Below are 18,294 nucleotides of genomic sequence, written 5' to 3'. Positions count from 1 at the left end.
AGGAATGAGATCTTGCCATTTACAACGACATGGATGGAACTGGAGGGTATTATGCTGAGCGAAATAAGTCAATCAGAGAAAGACATGTATCATACGACCTCACTGATATGAGGAATTCTTAATCTCAGGAAACAAACTGAGGGTTGCTGGAGTGGAGGATGGGATGGGAGGGATGGGGTGGCTGGGTGATAGACACTGGGGAGGGTATGTGCTCTGGTAAGCACTGTGAATTGTGCAAGACTGTTGAATCACAGATCTGTACCTCTGAAACAAATAATGCAATATATGTTAAGAAAAAAAAAAAAGAAGAAGAAGAAGATAGCAGGAGGGGAAGAATGAAGGGGAGGAAATCGGAGGGGGAGACGAACCATGAGAGACGATGGACTCTGAAAAACAAACTGAGGGTTCTGGAGGGGAGGGGGGTGGGAGGATGGGTTAGCCTGGTGATGGGTATTAAAGAGGGCACGTTCTGCATAGAGCACTGGGTGTTATGCACAAACAATGAATCATGGAACACTACATCAAAAACTAATGATGTAATGTATGGTGATTAACATAACAATAAAAAATTTTAAAAGAAGATTAAAGTGGTTGTTTCTTAAACTTATATTTATTTTAAATAGATAACATTCCTCTTAGGCACATTTGCCAAATGTTTGTCTTCAGGAATTTATCAAATATATCCTTTAGAGGTCAATTTGCCATAGGCAATTATTTTTTATTTTTGGCTTTGTATTTATTATCTCTACCCCTTGTTCCCCACCTTTTGTGCTCAGCTCACACTGTTTTGTCCCTCCTGAGACACCTTCTCATCCTGTGAGGTCCAGTTCAAATGACATATTCTCCATGAACTTCCTTCTTTTCCAAGCAGGCTGTGTTTTGCCTCCTTTTTTCCTACGCATTATCTAGTTGAGTGCTGTCTTTTTTGTAGTAATCACATCTGCTTTACTTTCCATATTTTCTCACTTATATCAAGTCAGAGACCAAAATTTATCTATCTTCCTAAACACACATAAAACTACACACAGTAGTTGCTATTAACTATTTGCACTGAAATGTGTTAAGATGCTTATAACATTATTAACTCTTCCTCAAAAAAAATTTTTTAAGCTTTTGAAAAATACATCAAGGCTCCCGCAACACCTATAGGAAAAGAGGCTTCTGGGGTGCCTGGGTGGCTCAGTTGGTTAAGCATCTGCCTTCAACTCAGGTCGTGATCCCGGGGTCCTGGGATTGAGCCCTGCATTGGGCTCCCTGCTCAGTGGGGAGTCTGCTTCTCTCTCTGCCCCACTCCCTCCACTCATGCTCTCTCTCTTTCTCAAATAAAAAATCTTAAAAAAAAAAAAGGAGGCTTCTGCTGTATAGAAACAATAAATGATTATTAGCTGGTAAAAACAACAACAACAACACAGGTAATAATACATCAAACCCATGGCCCCAAGAAGTTCCATCAGAGCACTAATTTATCAAATTGGGAAGTCTTAACCTTAGTTCCCCATTTGTTGGGGCATCTGAGCTGGCCCTCACCAATGCCTAAAAACCAACCACCCTGTAAGAGTGCCCTTACACTTGAGACTATCATGAACATGGACTTGGGGGGGGTCCCTCCCTCCCTGCAGCTATAAAACAGGAGGGCCCAACACCTCATGCACACTGAGTTCTCTGAAAGCAGACACCAAGAAGGGGTCAGACTTGCAAGACATGTGCTGGGGAGAAAACACATGAGATAGAAATGCAGAAGGAGCAGGAGGAGGCTGGGTCACTAGCCGACCATATGTAGGTTTGACCATGCAGGAGAGCAAAGTGGGGAAGACAAGGAGGGAGGGCTTAGACTGCAGAGTGGCTAAGAAGGTTCAGCTAGCTCAGTGGGAATCCTTGAGCCAAAGTCAGTCATGAGAGGAGACCTGCATCTGATAAAGAGTATTTTTGCCATGTGTGGTCATTGGCGGGAGTCATGGCCCACACGATTTGGGCGCTGGGTGTCTGCCCCTGGTGCCCAGCTTGAGCTGGCCCACCTCAGGGAACCACCCTTTCCAAAGGCCTAGGTTGTAAATGGCATTCTTTTTAGCCTCCAGGAACACTAGCATCAGCTCTGTGAGGTGAACAGCACCAAATCCTGTGGGATTCAGATTCTCTCTGAAATATTGAAAACTCCCTTGGGGCTTGGTTCAAACCTCCTAAAGTTTACTACTGCTTTATGACAGTTTTAAAAATAAAATTTTGTATGTGGAACAGAAACTATCCTCTAAAGGGCTCAAAGCAATGGAAATTCCAAATAAGGAAGGCATAGGTCTCCTCTGTTTGTTGTTCCAGCTACCTCTGCATCTGTACATTAGTCAGAATTCAGAGAAACAGAACCAACAGTGTGTGTGTATGTGTCTGTCTGTTTCGTTCTCTCTCCTCTCTCTCTTCCTGTCTCTGTCTCTCTCTCTGTCTCTCTCTCCATATATATGTATGTATATCTTGAGGAGTTAGCTCACAGAATTGTGGAGGTTCAAGTCCAAAATCTGCAGGGTATCCTATCAGGCTAAAGACCCAGGGAGACTTGCAGTCCCAGTCCAAAGGCTGTCAGCTGTCAGAATTCTTTCTTGCAAAAGGAGGTCAGTCTTTGTCTTATTCAGGCCCACCCACATTATGGAGAATAATCTGCTTACTCAAAGCCCTCCAATTTATATTTTTTTAAGATTTATTTATTTATTTGAGGGGGGGTGGCTAGAGGGAGAGGGAGAGAGTCTTAAGCGGACTCTCTGCTGAGCTCGGAGCCTGATGGAGGGCTTGATCTCACAATCATGAGGTCATGACCTGAGTTGAAATCAAGAGTCAGACGTTTAACCAACTAAGCTTCCCAGGTGCTCCGAAATCCCACCAATTTAAATGTTAATCTCATTAAAAAAAAAAATCTTTTGGGCGCCTGGGTGGCTCAGTTGGTTAAGCGGCTGCCTTCGGCTCAGGTCATGATCCTGGAGTCCCTGGATCGAGTCCCGCATCGGGCTCCCTGCTCGGCAGGGAGTCTGCTTCTCCCTCTGACCCTCCCCCCTCTCATGTGCTCTCTCTCATTCTCTCTCTCTCAGATAAATAAATAAAATCTTTAAAAAAAAAAAAAATCTTTCACAGAAACAACCAGAATATTTGACCAAATATCTGAACATGGTGGCTTAGCCAAGTTGACACATAAAATTAGCCTTTACAACCTCCAGATGGACTCATCACTTGAGACCCAGTTACTGAATACCCGGGCATAAGACAACATCCTTTTCAGAGAAAAGATAAAAGAGATTAAATAAACCTACAGATAAAAATGACTCCTCTAAGTCCCCAGGCCTGAGAAGAGAAAGAAGTTGTTGTGGGATCATTCAGGAAAAATGATTTCTTCACATAATAAAAAATCATTTCAACATTTCAACTTTTCTCAAATTGGGCCTTGTGGATGACTAGATGAGAAAAACGAAAGATTTATAAACAAAATATTAAACAGACCCATGTATAATTGTGTAACATTGTGCACTGGTTAATTTTATGTGTCAACTTAATTACACAATAGCATCCAGCTGTTTGGTCAAACACCCGTCTAGATGATGCCGCAAAGGTATTTTTAGATATGATTGAAACTTAAATCAGTAGACTTTGAGTAAAGCACATCACCCTAAATAATGTGGAGTGCCCTCCTTGTGTAATCAGTTGAAGGTCTTCAGGAAAGACCGAGGTCTCCTTGGTAGCAGGAATCTGCCACCAGACTGCGAACTCAAGGCCACAGCACTGACTCCTCTGGGATTTGCAGTCTGCTGCCTGCCCTGCACATCTCAGACTTAGCAGTCCCCACAATTGCGTGAGCTGCTTCTGTTTCTCCAAAGGACCCCAATACAGTGAGGGAGGGGTTTGTGGCACAAATAGGCCCAGTATCTAAAATACTTCTCTTCCAGGCACCTGGGTGGCTCAGTAGGTTAAGCATCTGCCTTTAGCTCAGGTCATGATCCCACGGTCCTGGGATCGGGTCTCGCATCCCGCTCCCTGCTCAGCGGGGAGCCTGCTTCTCCTTCTGCCTCTGCCTCTCTGTCTCATGAATAAATAAATAAAATCTTAAAAAAAAAATACTTCTCTTCCAAAATAGGGGTGCTGATCTTTAAACAATCCTTCTATGTGTTTTTTTAATGTATACATGAATGCTTATTTAATTTTGTGTTATATAAGACATACTGACGCATCAAACTCACAATTGGCCAGTACAAAACTCTGGAAGGAGAAAGCTGTAAGAATGCCAGAGACTTGTTTACTAATGCACATAGTAGGCACGTTCTCAGTGACTAAAGCTTGCCAATTTATCGTATATTCTCCTGCATCACAAGGAGATTGTTTTGTTGTCTCTACAATAGAACCAGAACTCCATGAGTGATATGAAGAGGTTTCTATACTCTTCAATGCATCCAACAGGATGTGAGCTCTGCTTAAGAACAAAATGGTAGATGGACAATATTCCTTAGCTGATAACCAAAAAAGGAAAGACGTGTGATTGGCTTTCACCAACCACCCCACCCATGTCTCATACCCAGAAAATTTTAAAGATTTTCAGAAAACCAATTTTACTAACTTCCTCGGTAACTAAATCTGGAATACGTAATAAAGAAACCCACCTGCATGCTAGAAATGATGTTCGCTTGATGGCACAGAATATTAAAGTGAATTTCTAACTCAGTTAACAATATGGTAAAACCAAATATATGCACATGCAAAATTATTAAAGATTTGTTTACATGGGACTCTGATATTTGCCATGAAAATTCCTACAATTAAAATTTGACTTAAAAAAAATAGGAGTTTTTTTCCCCCTTTCAAAATCAGTTTCAAGAAACCCCTGATAGAATCAGCTAATTAATTCTTGGCCTCTTTAACTAACACCACATTTGAAGTCACGTGCTATAAATCAGTTTCAGTTGAGATATTAAAATCAGATTATAACAGAAAAGCCTTGTAAATATTTGCCTCCAAATGAGTTTAAGAATAAATATATATTCAGTAATTCATCCATATTTAGCAGATATTAATAAGACAAAGCATAGTTTTAAATTCACTTATCATTTAATACAAAGGAGGAAATAGGAAAGGGCCTGATTAGCTTGTTTATTCTTGGGCTTGGTAATACCTTATTAAAATTTGAAGTTCAAAATTGATATAATCAGTCAAATGTCAGCAGAAATATTTATTCTGTAAATGAAGCTTTAGTTAATAGAACTTTAATTTGAAGTATTTTACATTTTCTTCTCCTCCATAAGGAAAAAGGAAAGTGGGGGTGGGGGAAAGTCTTGATAGGAATGTGAAATTAACGTGGAGGATTGAATTTTCCTTCTAGATCTGTGCTGACACTAGAGGTCAGCAACCTTCCAGAAATCATATATCAAATCATCATTTACTCACTGTAATTTACAATTTTGTGTGTGTGACAGAAGAACCACAAAATTTTAGGTTAGGAAGTGGTCTTACTATTGACCTAATTCGCTGTACCATATGGGCATGACTTTAGTACAATGATTTCGAAGAAAAATTAACCTCCGAATCTATTCCAATTCAGGTTCCTAAATATTTACTTATTCTAAAATAGGAAATGTTGAACTTCAGCCATAGGATGCATTCAAAGCTTCCCCTCCATCAGGTCTGGCAGACATATTACATTAGTGAGACAAAGACCCCTTGGTTTTGCTTACCTGGGAGAGGCTCAAACAGCTGTTCTGTTTGTTTTGCTTTGTTTTCTCCCTCTCCTGACCCTGTGTCTTTTGAAAATACAGAAGAAAGACTTAAGTTATGAGTCCTGAAATGTCAATTAGAAAATCAGATTAAGTGAATATCTAAAACAATCTAAATACTATATCAAAATTAAATATTCAGTGATGATTTTTTTTTAAGATTTTAATTATTTATTTGACAGAGAGATAGAGAGAGAGCACAAGTAGGCAGAGTGGCAGGCAGAGGGAGAGGGAGAAGCAGGCTCCCCACTGAGCAGGGAGCCCTATGTAGGACTCGATCCTAGGACCCTGGGATCATGACCTGAGCCGAAGGCAGCCGCTCAACCGACTGAGCCACGCAGGCGCCCCAGTGATGATGATTTTTGAAAGAAAAATAATTAATCACTGTCATAATAAATAAGTACAAGTGAGGAAACATAAGTACAAATTACTTCTGAATTTGAAAAGTAGATGAACTACAAGCTGGGAAACTCAAGTAATGAACTGCCACCCAAAATGATCCATTCACAATTCACATGTTTCAGTATAGAAATGGACTACTGTCATTCTCTGTCTCTCTCTTTTTTTAAGATTTTTTATTTTAGAGAGAGAGAGAGAGAGCAGGGGGAGGGGCAGAGGGAGAGCGAGAGAAAGAATCCTCAAGCAGACTCCCCACTGAGTGCAGAGGCCCACATTGGGCTCAATCCCAGGACCCTGAGGTCATGACCTGAGCCAAAATCAAGAGTCAGACGCTTGGAATATTATGCAGCCATCAAAAAGAATGAAATCTTGCCATTTGCAACAATGTGGATGGAATTGGAGGGTATTATGCTGAGCGAAATAAGTCAATCAGAGAAAGACATGTATCATATGATCTCACTGATATGAGGAATTCTTAATTTCAGGAAACAAACTGAGGTTGCTGGAGCGGTGGGGGTGGGAGGGATGGGGTGGCTGGGTGATAGACGTTGGGGAGGGTATGTGCGATGGTGAGTGCTGTGAATTGTGTAAGACTGTTGAATCACAGATCTGTACCTCTGAAACAAATAATACATTATATGTTAAAAAAAAAAGAAGAAGAAGAAGATAGCAGGAGAGGAAGAATGAAGGGGGAGAAATCGGGGGGGAGATGAACTATGAGAGACTATGGACTCTGAAAAACAAACTGAGAGTTCTAGAGGGGAGGGGGTGGGGGGATGGGTTAGCCTGGTGATGGGTATTAAAGAGGGCACGTTCTGCATGGAGCACTGGGTGTTATATGCAAACAATGAATCATGGAACACTACATCAAAAACTAATGATGTAATGTATGGTGATCAACATAACATAATAATAAATAAATAAATAAATAAATAAATAAATAAACAGACGCTTAACCAACTGAGTCATCCAGGCGCCCCAGGCACTGTCTCTTATGTATCTTTCCATTTTTCTCTGAGACACACACCAGACCATAAGAAGATAAGCTTATTCAAATGAGACTGTTAGTCTTACTATGTATTACTCTCAACCAAAAATGTACAAATTGACTTCCATTTTGCTAAATTAATATACATTTCTCAGAGGTAAAGTGTTTCTACAGATAGAAATTTTTTTAAATGGTTTTTATATCATAAACTCATCAACATTTATTTTTAATTTTTATTCTTTTTTCAGTAATACTGTCATTTACATTTTCTTAAATCTAAAGAAAAATTATGTTTTAATAAAAACAATGTATTTGTTTGCTTTTGTAGTATTATTAATGAGAAAAACAAGAATTATCGTGAAGCAAACCTATGGTATCTTACGAATAAAGATAACTAACTCTTAAGTCCCATCATCTCTAAGTATTATATTAACATTAGTATCAGGTATTATTCTACCCCTCTATATCTGCATCTGCACAAGTATGACAATTATTAATATCCACCAGTTTTTCTTTCCTTCAATTTGATTCAACAAACATTTTAAGAATGCCTACACCACAAAAAAATATGCCAGGTAATTCCATTAAGTTGATGACAAAGAAAAGTTGACGAGATTTTTGTTTTTAATATTTGTACTACTTTTTTGAAAATGTGCACATGCAAGTTCTTGATAAGACATTAATATCACAGTAAGGATAATGGGATAAAACCCATTTCATATCACTTTGAAGACTGGTGTTTGACCTATTAATAAGATTACAACTTCAGTTTTCAATATAGCTGTCTCTGATATTCACAAAACTTATCAAATTATTATGCTGAGTGGTCCTACATGAAGCAAGTGAGATCACACAATGTCACAGTGGAGTAAAGTGGATTGAAAGAGAGCATTATGGTGATCTTCAATGCGTGTCAGTGAGGAAAGTTCTCAGGGGATGGAACAGAGTCAAACTTAGTGACACCTTGTCTCTTATATCACTAAATCCAACCAGTCATTTAAGATCTCACATTTGGGGGCACCTGGGTGGTTCAGTCGTTGAGCGTCTGCCTTCGGCTCAGGTCATGATCCCAGGGTCCTGGGATCGAGCCCCGCATCGGGCTCCCTGCTCAGCGGGAAGCCTGCTTCTCCCTCTCCCACTCCCCCTGCTTGTGTTCCTGCTCTCGCTATGTCTGTCTCTGTCAAATAAATAAATAAAATCTTTTAAAAAAAAAATCTCACATTTGATGTTTCTTGTATTACTCTTGCCCTCCTGACCTTTCCTTCTCGAAATTCAAATAACACTCTTCCCCCTACCACTTGTCTTTAAATATAACGCTACATGGAATTATATTTTCATTTGTATCTAGGGCAAAAGGGGGAGACATTTATCTTCTCCTGTCCTTGGACTGGGATTTACACCATCAGCTGCCTGGTCCTCTGCCTTTGAACTTGGACTAGAATTACACTACAAACTCTTATAGGTCTCCAGCTTACAGAGGGCAGATCATGGAACTTCTCAGCCTCTAAAACTGCATGAGTCAATTCCTTATACTAAATCTATCATCTATCTATCCCTATCCTTATATCTCCTATTGGTTCTATTTCTCTAGCAAACCCTGGCTAATTCACTAGTCATCTTTTTTTCTTTTTTTTTTTTTCCCAACTTAATAAGAATGTTAGGTACATGTATTAGTCTGCTCAGGTGGCCATAACAAAATACCACAGACTGGGTGGCTTAACCAACAGACATTCATTTTCTCACTGTTCTAAAGCTAGCAGTCTATGATCAAAGTGCCAGCAAATTCAGTGTGGGGAGGGCCCTCCTCTCTTACTGTGTCCTCACGCGGCCTTCCCTCTGTGTGCATGTGGAGGGACAGAGCTCTGATCTCTCTTCTTTTTCTTATACAGACACCACTCTTATTGGATTAAGGCCCCACTGTTATGACCTCATTAAACCTTAATTACCTTCCTAAAGGTTTTTCATACCATCACATTAGGGTTAGGGCTTCAACATATGAATTTGTGGGTAGGGAAGATACAATTCAGTCCCTAAAAAGTACATGCCTGTTTCGTATGAAGACTCCATTTCCCAACCTCTTTTGAAACTAGGTTACTGAATTCTCTTCAAAGAGATGGAAGTGTCATGAGAAAATTTCTGGGAACCAATTTAAGAAACAGCCCTTTGTTCCAGCTTCTTTATCCCTTCCTCCATCTTGAGCCTAGAACAGAGACTATGGAGACAAGGGTCACACCTTGGGAATGGCTGGAAAGAATGAGGGTCCCTGAAGGCGTTGTGGAGTGGAGTTCTAACTCTGCCTAGTCTATCCCTGACTTTGGAAGTGTGAGAAATAAATGTCATTGAAGTCATTACTCTTTGCAGTGTTTCTGCTACTTGCAGCCAAATGTAATCCTAACTAATACACCATATTTACATAGATGGAGTTAAGTAGAGATGTCAGGTAACTATCAAATGCCTAGAATTTATACTTTAAAGTGGAAAGAAACTTTACAGTTTATTTAACATAGGGGTTTCCAAACTATGTGTCCATTTGCTAAAACCAACATAGCGTTAACGATGAATTTTAACTCTCTTAAGAGCTACATGTCTCCAGCTTGCCTCAGGCTCAAGCCCCCCATCATTAACACCAAGCTTGCTTTACACATTTCATTACCTGCCTGGCTTCTTACATATTTGAAATTGCAATGACTGATTTATTCTAATCCAAATCCTTTATTTTACATATGAAGAAGCAGAGACCAAGAAAAGCAAAGTAACCAGAGATTACAGAAAAAGAAATATTAGCGTTCTAGGCTGCTGACTCCAGCCCAGGCCTCTTTCCATTGTTTGAGCACAAATAATCAATCCCGTTCGAATCTCCCTGGGAAGAAATGCCCATTGGAGGACCATTCTCTCTGCATCCCAGCAGCTTCCCTGTGGGCCTAGTCCCTTCCCACCAGATCAGTTCCAGCAGGTGGGTCAGGGACAGGACACCTGGCCCCTCGGTAGGATTCCAAGAGGGTAGCTGAAGGCATATGCATGCCCGACCACCTGCAGCTTCCCTCCATGTACAGGCATTACTGGAGAGGCTTCATGTCTATTTTTTTTTTTTTTTTTTTTTGGTAGCTCTTTCAGCACTCAGTTTTTATCACACAGATTGAGGGACCAGTGTATTACATTCTCAACTCTCTGTCATCTCCTATCACATTAATGTGATATCATTTTTGTCTATTAGAGTGCCATAACAAAAAAAAAAAAAAAAAAAAGAGGTGTTAGAGCATGACAGCACCTGTCAGAGGGTTGCAAATACTCATCTGAAATATTGGATTAAACCAGTTTCGTGTGACATTAGTGGTGGCAACTTGTCCCTGTAGAGTAAGTTCATTTATTTGTACTATGTAAATGAAGGTGTCGCATGCAGGCTATCATTAAAGAAAATGTCCCGTCACAGAGTTATGGAATCAAACAATCAAAGCATTGAGAAGAGCTTAGAGGGCATGCTACAGCATTCCTCTGCTTGGGTGGCTTGCTAGCTCCTCATTTTTCAGTGTTGACTTCACCAGTCACCTTGTCCATGAACACTTGCTAAGCTTCTCCAGCCAACTGGGTGAACATTGATAGTACTTTGGTTACCTTTAGATAGAGCTTTAGAAATATCATCTAGCTGCATGTGTATTTCTAACATTTCCTTGACAATGGACTCCTTGAAAGAATAGGGATGTTCTTGCCTGCATCCTCTTCAACATAGCATCCAGGATCAGGCTTTCCTCATACCAAAATCATAGTTTTTATTCACTGATGATCTAGTTCAATCTTTTTTTTTTTTTAAACTGAAACCAGTCAGTGAAAAAAGAATTATTCAATGGGGACAAATTATTTTGTCACATTCTTCAAAGCACACACGTCTTTACTGTACAGAGTAACAGTCTCATTCATGATTTATGAGGATATAGGCAGACTCTAAATTAAAAAATTTTAAATTAGGCCTTCAAAATCTAAAAATGGGATGTGAAGTTATCAATCTGGAATTTGAAGACTTTAGCTTACAGCCACATGATATTACCAGGTGGTTGAACGCATAATGTTTACTTTCTTATGTCCCAACTATGATCTAAATCAGTGATGAAATGCTGGGAAGTATCTGCTCTTGCACCTAGTACTGGTGATCACCACGGTGGGGATGCTGCCACGGCAACACCAGCCACAGGAAGGCCTAAGTCACTTTCAAAGTGGACTGGGCCCTCAGTAGAATTACAACCAGCTTCTAATGTCGATAACTCTGCCAGCCTCTTTTCCTGGTCTCCATTTTCTCTAACGTGGGATGTGAAAAGTGTAAAAGAAGGAAATTTGAGGTCCGCTCCACGCTCTGGGGTTCAGTGAACAAAAATGACAAATTTAATAAATTCAAACAAATGTCGTACAGTCTGATAAATAGAAACATTGCATTTCTTCAGAAGCTCCATTCTTCCCCCATCAAAGGAGACCACTACCCCAACTTGCATGGAAATCACGTCTTTTCACATGCACACCATGTGAGTGTGCATATTCCTAAATACTCAGTTCAGTTTCACCTGCTCTGGAACTTCTTTTGCTCAGCATTATGTTCGTGAAGTTCATCCATGTTTTGTTTTCAGCTGCAAGTTTGTTCATTTTCAATGATGTATATTAGGCCACTATGTGAATATACACTGGTTATCCATTTTACTGATGGTGGCAATGTAGGTTATTTTACTGTTCAATATTCATAATGCTGTTAAAAACATTCTTGTATATACATATATAAGAATAGCAATTGTAAAATAGAACAATAAAGTTCCACAAAAAATAAGTTGACTTTTATCACAATTGCTTGGCATCCTAGACCAGGTTGGAAACAGTGACATATTTATGAAATTGGGCCTTACAATTCACAAGCTTGATCTAGCCCTTCATTCATTTAGGTCTTCTTTGATGGCTTTTCATAAGATTTTATAGCTTTTTTTGTGTAGAGGTCTTGGACATCTCTCATTAGATGTATTTTTTGGGTATAATCATCATATTTTAATTTTCTCATGATCTGTTGTTGGCAAATAAAATTGCAATTTATTTATGAATATTTTGTATATTATATAAATACACTGTATATTCATATATTTGTATGTTTTATTTTTTTATTTTATTTATTTATTTGAGAGAAAATGAGAGAGGGAATGAGCACAAGTGGAGGGGGGAAGAGGGGGAAGGGCAGAGGGACAAGTGGATCCCTTCCCACTGAGCATGGAGCCTGACATGGGGCTGGATCCCAGGACCCTGAAATCACGATCCGTGCTGAAGGCCGACGCTTAACTGCCTGAGCTACCCAGGCGCCCCTATTTGTATGTTTTATAGACTAAATGTTTATGTTCCCCTCAAATTCATGTGTTGAAGCCCTAACCTCCAATGTGTTGGTATTTGGAGGTGAAAACTTTGGGAGATAATTAGATTTAGATGAAGTCACGAGGGTGGGACCTTTGTGATGAGGTTAGTGCCCTTATAAGAAGAGCACTAAGAGGACTAGATTTCTCTCTCCCTTTCCCTCCTTCTCTCCTTCCTCTCTTTCTCTCTCTCTCTGTCTCTCAGTCTCTGTTCCTCTGTCTCTGTCTCTGTGTCTCTGTGAGTTCTATTTCTATGTCTCTGTCTCTCTTTCTCTGTATCTTTCCGTCTCTCCCTGTCTCCTGGTCTCTCTCTCTCTCTGTCTCTCTCTCTCATTCTGTCTCTCTGAGCTCACACACCAAAGAAAGAAAGGCCATCTGAACACAGGCAGAAGGTGGCTGTATACAAGGCAGGAAGAGAGCCTTTGCCAAGAACCAAGTCTCCTGGCACTTTGATCTTGAACGTCCCAGCCTCTAGAACTGTGAGAAATAAATGTCTGTTGTTTAATACCACCCTGTGGTATTTTGTTATAGCAGCTAGATTGACTCAGTTACACTGGTCAGCCTTCTTGGTGAATTTATTAAGTATAATTTATCTACAGATTCTTCTAAATTCCCTACATATGTAATCATACTTATTTCATATCATTGTGGCCTTTTTTAATTATTCCTTTCCAATTATTAGACTTATTTATTTTTCTTACGTGATTCTACTATTTGAGTACATCAAGTAAAAACTGAATGGAAATAGTGACAGCAAAACTCTTTTATTTTCTGATCTCAAAGAGAAAGCTTTCACATTTCATCCTAAATATGGTGTTTGCTGTAGGCTTTTTATAGATCCTTTTCAAGTTAAGGAAGTTTTATTCTATTGCCAGTTTGCTGAGTTTTCCTAAAATTATAAATGCATGTCAAATTTTATTTTAAAATGTCTGCATCTCTGCAGATGATCATATGATTTTTCTCATTTATGCTGTTAATATGATGAATTACATTGATTGATTTTCAAATAGTAAATCAACTTCACATTCCTGTAATATACCCAATTTGTCATAATGGGTTATCTCTTTTATAATTTGCAGGATTAGATTTGATATTATTCTGTTTAGAAGTTTTACATCTCTGAGTAAGAAAGACCTGTAATCTTCTTTTTTCATAGTGTCCTTGCCAAGTTTGATATCAAGGTTACATTGGCATCTTGAAATTAGCCCTGGAGTGTTCTCTCTTTTTTCCTCCATTCTCTGTAAGAATGTGTGAAATATTGGTAATATTTATTTCTCAAATGCTTGGTAAAATGCGCTTTTTTTTTTTTTTAAGTAGGCTCCACACCCACCCAGTGCACCCTGAAATCAAGACCAGAGCTGATGACAAGAGTCTGATGCTTAACCAACTGAGTCATCCAGGCATCACAGTAAAATGCATTCTTAAGCCATTTGGACCTGGAGTTTTATTTATGTGAAGGTTTATAATTACTCTTCAAATTCTTTTAAAGTGAAAGAATTATTAGGGTTTTAAATTTCTGCTTTAGTCATTTTGGTAACTTGTGCTTTCCTACAAATTTAACCACTTCATAAAAACTTTCAAATTTATTGAAATAAATTTTTTTATGATATTCTGCTCTGATATTTTTAATGATAATAGGATTTTTACTGGAGGATCCTTTGGCATTCCTGTGTTTGTTAATTGTGACTTCCCACTTTGTTTCTAGATCTGCTTCACAGATGTTTTTAAAGTTCTAAACCCTTTTCAATTAACTATTATTATATATTACTACTTCAATTAATTATGAATTATCCTATTTTTGCTTTCTTCTTTATATTTTCAGCTTGTTTCTTTCTCCCACTTTGAGTTTAATTTGTTATTCTTTTTCAAATGTTTGGCTTCAAAGTTTAGTTTGTGTATTTTTCAACTCTCTTCTTCTCTAACTGCTATAAATTTCAAAGTGTGGCTTTAGTTATATCCCACAAGCTTGATACATAACAGTAATTCTCTCACTCATTACCTAATTTTAATTGTGATTCCTTTGCTTTGATACACAGATTATTTTGGTTTTTTACTTCCAACTTAGGAGAAGTTTGTGGGGCGTTTAATTGTTGTTGCTTTCTAGCTTAATGGTTGTGTGGTCAAAAATATATGCTGCATGAATTTCAGTCCCTTTAAATCTCTGAGCTTTGCTATGGAAACTGAATTGCTGTTTAGAACATGTACTGCTCCTTCCTCCGATGCTCCTCTCTGCAGTAAAATTACCCACCTGCTCCAACTGATATCAGTTTGAAGCCATATAACCTGATCTGTCCAACTATACGTAAGTGGAAGTGATGGGAGATACTTCTGAGATCTCTTTCTCCTCTGCCAAGATAGACAGAGACAGCTGTGTCAGCCTGAGTCATATAATGAAGACATGGAGAAGAGCCAGAGGCATCTTCAATGATGTTTGGGGCCATTTGTGACTATAACATAATCTAGAGTGGTAGGCCATGTGAGAAGAGCTTTCTATGACCTCTGCCTCCTGGAATGCATGCTCTTGTGTAATGCCTCACCTTGATAATTTAAGGACTTGTTTCCTGTAAACAGAATGCAGTAAAGGTGATGGGATGTCACTTCTGAGATTAGGTTACAAAAAAACAGTGGCCTCCGCCTTAGCTACCTTCTCCTATCCTCTGGTTCTCTCTCTGTCTCTTTCTGTCTCTCTTTTATCTCTTTCCTTCTTACTCTCTATCATTAGCTGCTACCATATAATGAGGACACCCAGGCAGCCTATGCAGAGATCCGCAAGGCAAAGAGCTGAGGCCTGCCAGCAACTCCATAAGTGAGTCTGGAAGCAGATCTGAGCTAGGCACACAAGTGAGCTAGGAAGTGGATTCTCTCTCTAGCCCCAGCTGAGACTTGAGATGATTGCAGCTCCAGGAAGTATCTTGACTACAGCCTCCTAAGATTCTCTGAGCCAGAACCAGCCGCTTAGCTCTCCCTGAACCCCTGACCCACAGAAAATATGAAATAATAAATGTTTATTGATTTAAGACACTAAGTTTTGGGGTAATGTGTTATGTAGCAATAGCTAAATAATACATATTTTGGTATCTGGAAATGGGATGCTGCCATAAAAAAAAATACCTTAAAATGTGGGAGTAGCTTTGGAACCAGACAGTTGGTGGAAGCTGGAAGGATTTTTAGGAACATGTTAGAGAAGCATAAATTTCCTTGAACAGACTGTTGGTAGCACCCTAGATTTTGAGGACACCATGAGTGAGGACTTACAAGGAAATATGACAAACATATTTTTAGAAACTGGAGGAAGGGAGATCCTAGTTATATAGTGGTGGAAAGGTTTGCAACATTATCACCTGCAGTAACATGGAAAGTAGAACATATGTCAAATGAACTAAGGAGATTTCCAAGCAAGTTGTTGAAGGTACCAAATGGCTTCTTTTTGCTGCTTGAATTCAAAAGGAGAGAGATAAATTGTGGGAAGGACTGTTAATCACAAAGGAGCCAGGATTTGAAATTTCTCAGATCTTTAAGATGGCAAGTGATGCTAGAGTTAAGAAATGGCTTGCGAGTAAAGTTCAAATCCAGGGCACTGTTGGCAAAATATTGTCTAGAGATGAAGCTGAGTGTGGTATCATAAAATCTTCTGGTAAGACCTCAGAAAGATCAAAGTTGATGCCCCAGGGTACTATTTGGTCACACAAAAGGCCTTTTAAAAAGATTTAAGGGGTACCTCATAGATCCTCTCAACTGAACAACAGAACGTCTAAAAAGCTTAAGGTCTTATCTGAAAGGGATTTGGAGGTGTGGTTTTTGTTTAACGGAGTGACCCACGAAGAAATTCTAAGGGGGCCCACAAAGTTTTTGAGAGATGTATGTTAGGGAGAAATGTGATTGGCTTGGATCATACAGTAGAGTCAGAGATGGTACAGAATAAAAAGACATTGCTCCCCACCCCCCAAATTCTATTGGCAGGAAGAAGGCTGAGAAACTACTCAAATGCAAACAAGTGCTACCATTCATGAAAAAGAAAAATGATTTCAAGGATGGAATCAAGAGCCATGAAGAATTTTTTCCAGGTGTGAGGTCTAATCAAGACACTTCCAATATTTTTCCCATCTAGATTTCAAAACTGCTATGGACCAACGATTTCTTTACAGCCTCAATTTTCCCCACTTTTAAACAAGAATATCTGTAGCAATTATCCTCTGCCTGTCTCACTACTGCATGTTTACTATATGGGAGGACAGATAACTTTTATGTGTGGTTTCATAGATTTGCAAATAGGGAGGAGCTCAACTTGAGGAGTTGTACTTAAAGAACTAAATCTGAGGCACCTCACCTCACCACACCTGGACCTGATTCAGATAATGGCATTCTGAATTTTAAGCTGAGGTTATAACAGGGCAAGACTTTTGTGGGCTTGAGAGGGTGGGGATGTATTTAATAGGTTAGAGGGACAACGATAATTGGGGGCCAGAGGGAAGATATATTAGACATCCTATAAGACCTCCACTTCCTGGTAAGCATGCCCTTGTGTAATCCCTTCCCCTTGAGTGTGGACTGGATTTAGTGACTTGCTCCCATTGCATAGAATGTGACAGAGCTGATGAGATGTCACTTCTGAAAGTACATTTCAGAAAAGATGGTGGCTTCTGTCTCGAGCATGCTCTCTCATTCTCTTGGTTGCTTGTTATGAGGATATGGGCTGCCATATATGAGATGTCCTATGGAGAGGCCCATATAGTAAAGTATTTCTATCTAACCAAAAGCGAGAGAAGACCTGAGGCCCACCAATAGCCAAAGAGTGATGAAGTGGATCCTCCCCCAGTAAAGTCTTGATATGATTGCAGCCCTGGCTGATACCTTGCTTGCAACCTTATAAGAGACCTTGAGCCAAAAGCCCCCAGCTAAGCTATTCCCTGATTCTTGACCCACAGAAACCATATAGTAATAAGTATTTATTATTTTAAGCCATTAAGTTTTAGTGCAATTTGTTATAGAACAGTAGATAACTAATACACCTAGGTCTAACTCAAGTTAAGTGATAATATTGTTTTATGACCTAGAGTATAGTCATTTTCATTAATGTTACATGCATGCTTAAAGCACACACACACACACACATATTGCAGTTATTGAATGGCTTTTGAACTGGTAAAAAAAAACAAAAAAAAAAACCTCTCAGTCATCCCTTTAAATTTTGCTCTGACCCATTTCCTCTTCCCTTTCCTATGGGATTCCAAATCCAACATTTATTAAAACTTCACAGTATAAACTCTGTCTCTTACCCTCCAATTTTTCTAAAATTTGTCTTTCTGTGGTTGGATCTGCATGATTTCCTGTAAGTTATGACCCAGTTCATTTCTTCTCTCTTTAGCTGTTGTCTAATCCCTTCATAAAACCATCCACCAAGTTTTAAATTTCTGTTATTTTATTCTTTAATTCCAGAATGCCCACTGGTCACTGACAACTCCAATATCCTGATCCCTGAATAGTCTGTTTTTTTCCTTGGTTTCATATTCAGGTTGTCTTATATCTCCAAGTCTCAATCAGATAAATTAATCAAATTTTTACTATTTCCTGGGTATTGTAGCTGCAAAATTACATATAGAAAGAAGTGTAGGCTTTCATAGATGTTTCATGTTTGCTTTTTCCAGATACCTGGGATTCGTTCCAGTTTCAGTGGTCGGGATGCTGTCCTCATAAGGATATTTCCCCTCAATTGTAACAATAGAGGGTCCAAACCCAAAGCTGAGGTAGTTCATTAGAGTGTTCCCTCTTCTAGCAGGTCCTGGATACCACCAATCTTGTT

General features: G+C 39.1%; 1 protein-coding gene across 6 annotated transcripts in view; it reads right to left on the bottom strand.

The window, feature by feature from the left end:
- The window catches only part of TMEM182 (transmembrane protein 182), a 126,571-nt gene that overhangs the window by 19,908 nt on the left and 88,369 nt on the right, over positions 1-18,294 (bottom strand). For 4 of the 6 annotated variants that reach the window (XM_064572657.1, XM_064572660.1, XM_064572658.1 and 1 more), the window contains exon 5: positions 5,697-5,762. The exons of the other annotated variants lie outside the window; for them this stretch is intronic. In XM_064572657.1, coding sequence (XP_064428727.1) covers positions 5,697-5,762 — 66 coding nt within the window. The remainder of the gene's footprint in view (positions 1-5,696; positions 5,763-18,294) is intronic. 6 annotated transcript variants of the gene reach the window in all.

This window comes from Mirounga angustirostris, unplaced genomic scaffold, assembly GCF_029215605.1.
Source record: "Mirounga angustirostris isolate CCGP_5_RB_7025 unplaced genomic scaffold, mMirAng1.0.hap1 SCAF_10, whole genome shotgun sequence".
NCBI classification, from domain to species: Eukaryota; Metazoa; Chordata; class Mammalia; order Carnivora; family Phocidae; genus Mirounga; species Mirounga angustirostris.
The sequence above is the reverse complement of the archived record's forward strand: the minus strand, read 5'-3'. Positions and strand labels throughout refer to the sequence as shown.